This window comes from Plectropomus leopardus, unplaced genomic scaffold (genome assembly GCF_008729295.1).
Source record: "Plectropomus leopardus isolate mb unplaced genomic scaffold, YSFRI_Pleo_2.0 unplaced_scaffold13180, whole genome shotgun sequence".
Lineage (NCBI taxonomy): Eukaryota > Metazoa > Chordata > Actinopteri > Perciformes > Serranidae > Plectropomus > Plectropomus leopardus.
The window spans coordinates 2818-5501 of record NW_024614037.1 but is presented as its reverse complement, the minus strand read 5'-3'; the positions used below and the strand labels follow the sequence as shown (position 1 = coordinate 5501).

At 46.8% G+C, this 2684-nt stretch overlaps 1 protein-coding gene across 1 annotated transcript; it reads left to right on the top strand.

The window, feature by feature from the left end:
• The first annotated feature begins 229 nt into the window (after positions 1 to 229).
• On the top strand, positions 230 to 1644 carry LOC121963899 (gap junction alpha-5 protein-like). Its single transcript, XM_042514133.1, has one exon. The coding sequence runs from the start codon at positions 326 to 328 to the stop codon at positions 893 to 895; it is 570 nt and encodes a 189-aa protein (XP_042370067.1). The 5' UTR covers positions 230 to 325; the 3' UTR covers positions 896 to 1644.
• The last annotated feature ends 1040 nt before the right edge of the window (positions 1645 to 2684 follow it).

Genomic DNA, 2684 nt, shown 5'->3' with positions numbered 1-2684 from the left:
TTCATATGGACTGAAAGGGATTTGTGTGTATGCAGTGCATGATGGCTCTCTGTCTTGTAGAGTTGGATAAACAAAGCTCTTGAAACATATATTCTGCACTCTGAGCCTATTTTAAGCTTTATTCTCAAAATGTTCTGTATTTCTGGATTCACACAGTAGAGGAAACAGTATGCCGCCTGCTTCCAAACAGCACATAAAATTATGTTTATGATTAACATTTCAGGTGAGAAATAGGAACAAATCCTTACTTCAGTTATGATACAAAGCTGGTTAAAAATCATATTTTAAGTTTGAACAGAAGGTTAAAAACCTGTGAATATGTCTAATGCATGATGACATAAAACATTATGTTCATTTTGTTCTCATCTCTGTTAAATGTTTCAGGCGGTACTGTTTCAAACAGAAGGCTGCCGCTCCCGCTCCCGCTCCCGCTCCCGCTAACGCCTCATTGGCCCGGCAGCTCTCTCTGTCTCCCCCTACGCCATCAACCCCTCCTCCAGACTTCAACCAGTGTCTGATTGGCTCCTCGCACTTCCTGCCCCTCCCTTTCCCAAACCACCGCCTGGCTAACCAACAAAACTCGGAGAACATGGCCACCGAGAAGCACAAACTGGCCGCTGCATCTGAGGAGGCGAACCTCCTCAAGATGCGCTGCTACTCACGGACGTGGCAGGAGAGCGGCAGCAGTCAGATCCAAGATGGTGGATATCTACGGACTGACACTAACTGCTACACACCTGCCAGCGGGGAGATCAGCGGGCCGCAGATCCAAAATGGCGCCCCTGACGGGTTGTTGCTTTGCCCAAACGGAGGGCTCTGTCAGAAGGACAAACGGAGATTTAGCAAAACCAGCGGAACGAGCAGCCGAACGAGAGCGGGCGACCTTTCCGTTTAGGAGGAAAGCAGGAAATTCAACTTTTCACACCAAAGAGACGTTTTCGACCCGTTCTCATTCCTAAGTCGTCAAATATTGCTGCTTTGTCAGTGATTTCGGCATCAGACAGCAACAGTAAAAGTCACTTTCAGCTTTCAGCATAATACAGCGCTGGGCGGCGTCCATTTGTTATGCGGCCAGATGCAACCTTTGGTGGTGATATGACAGTCTGTTCTCACGACGACCTCATCAAAGATGTCCGCTGTCAGTGTTTTTTCTGCGCACAATTGTGACGCCAAAAGCCACTTCCACATCCAACCTGACTGAGACTGGACGGCGTCAGACAAGAACGCGCTCGGACAGAACCAGTTACGGTCCACATGCAATGTGCACAGGAAGCGCCACTTGAGAATGCAGCTGGACGTGATCGATCACGTGTGCACGAAACGCCGAAAGCCAGCGTCAGGTGATAACGTTGTCGATAACCACGTAATACAAGTAGTGCAAGTGCGCTTATAGGGCGGGCAGGAGGAAAGGTGGATGGGTTAAAGAAGTTCAGAGTTTGCTTCCTGTGTGGATGTTTTGTTTTTCTACACATTACCATGTGCCTCTTTTACCTAAACCTAGCCATCAGTGATTTTGTTGCCTAATCCTTACCATCGTGACGGTCCCCGCTGTTCAGGACCATCCCAGCATGTACATTTGTTGACATCACGGTAATAGTATCCCAGAGCGTAAACAGCTGACGCGGAAGGACACCTAAAACGTCATAAATAGACGTGTAGATCACTGACAGAGCGGCACCATGTGACGAGTTGGGATGAGGACGTGTCGACAAACTGAAACATCAACAGCAGAAGCAGGAGGACACCTAGCACATAATATCTAGACATAGATGTCCACTGACAAAATGTCGACACGACTTGGAATGAGAACATGTCGGACCCTTTTATACATCACAACGTGCTCATAATACACATTTATCATCAACACTATCTCGGTTTTTCTTGTTTTGTCTCAACTGCCTCTAAAAGGAGTGAAACTCTAATCTGCAACTTGATTAGGAGACGATTCCCTCTGCCATTACGCTTCCCCTTAAAGCTCGTACTAAACTCCTGAATGACAATAATCAGACGTTAAAGTGTTCAGATTGCAGATCAAGTGTTTCTAGTCAAATTACAGAACAGTCAATGCACATTTATCTGGAGAATCATAGCATCACCTAAGAGCAAACAGTTCTTTAAAAACAAATTTCTTGATGACTGCGTTTCCACTGAGTGATGGTCTGTGACTTCTCTTCCAGCGATAACATCCCAGTAACCATGGTGATGGATGTTCAAAACATTAGCAGCTTTATTTCTATTGCAGCCACGGCACTAGCCGTCATTATTTCCAATCCGAGGCCACGTAGGCGTGTTATGGAGCCATAATGGAAAGGTGAGCCCCTTAATTGGTGGGAGCGGCCACATATGAGGGATTTCTGGGAGCTGATAGTTCACGATTTTACAGAGGAATTGTGGATTTAAAACTTCCAGATGATCCGCTCAACTTTTGAAGAGTTATGTGATGCAATAACAGCTCTTGCAGCTCCTGCTGCATCATGCCTGAGGGAACCAATTCCTACTGACAAGCACGTAGCCATTGCATCATGTGACCCTTCTGCTGAAGCACGACTTTTCTAAGATAGAGAAGCACTTATCAACATCGAGAAAAGTTGCGTGGAGTTTGGACTGGATGCAGCAGACCGTGACAGGATCGCCACCATCGGCATATGCCGAGCAGCCAGTCAGACCAAGTGGGAGGAGAGCTG

What these genes read in the sequence shown, in the direction of transcription:
- LOC121963899 (XM_042514133.1), top strand. Translation starts at nt 326, where the DNA reads ATGCATGATGACATAAAACATTATGTTCATTTTGTTCTCATCTCTGTT.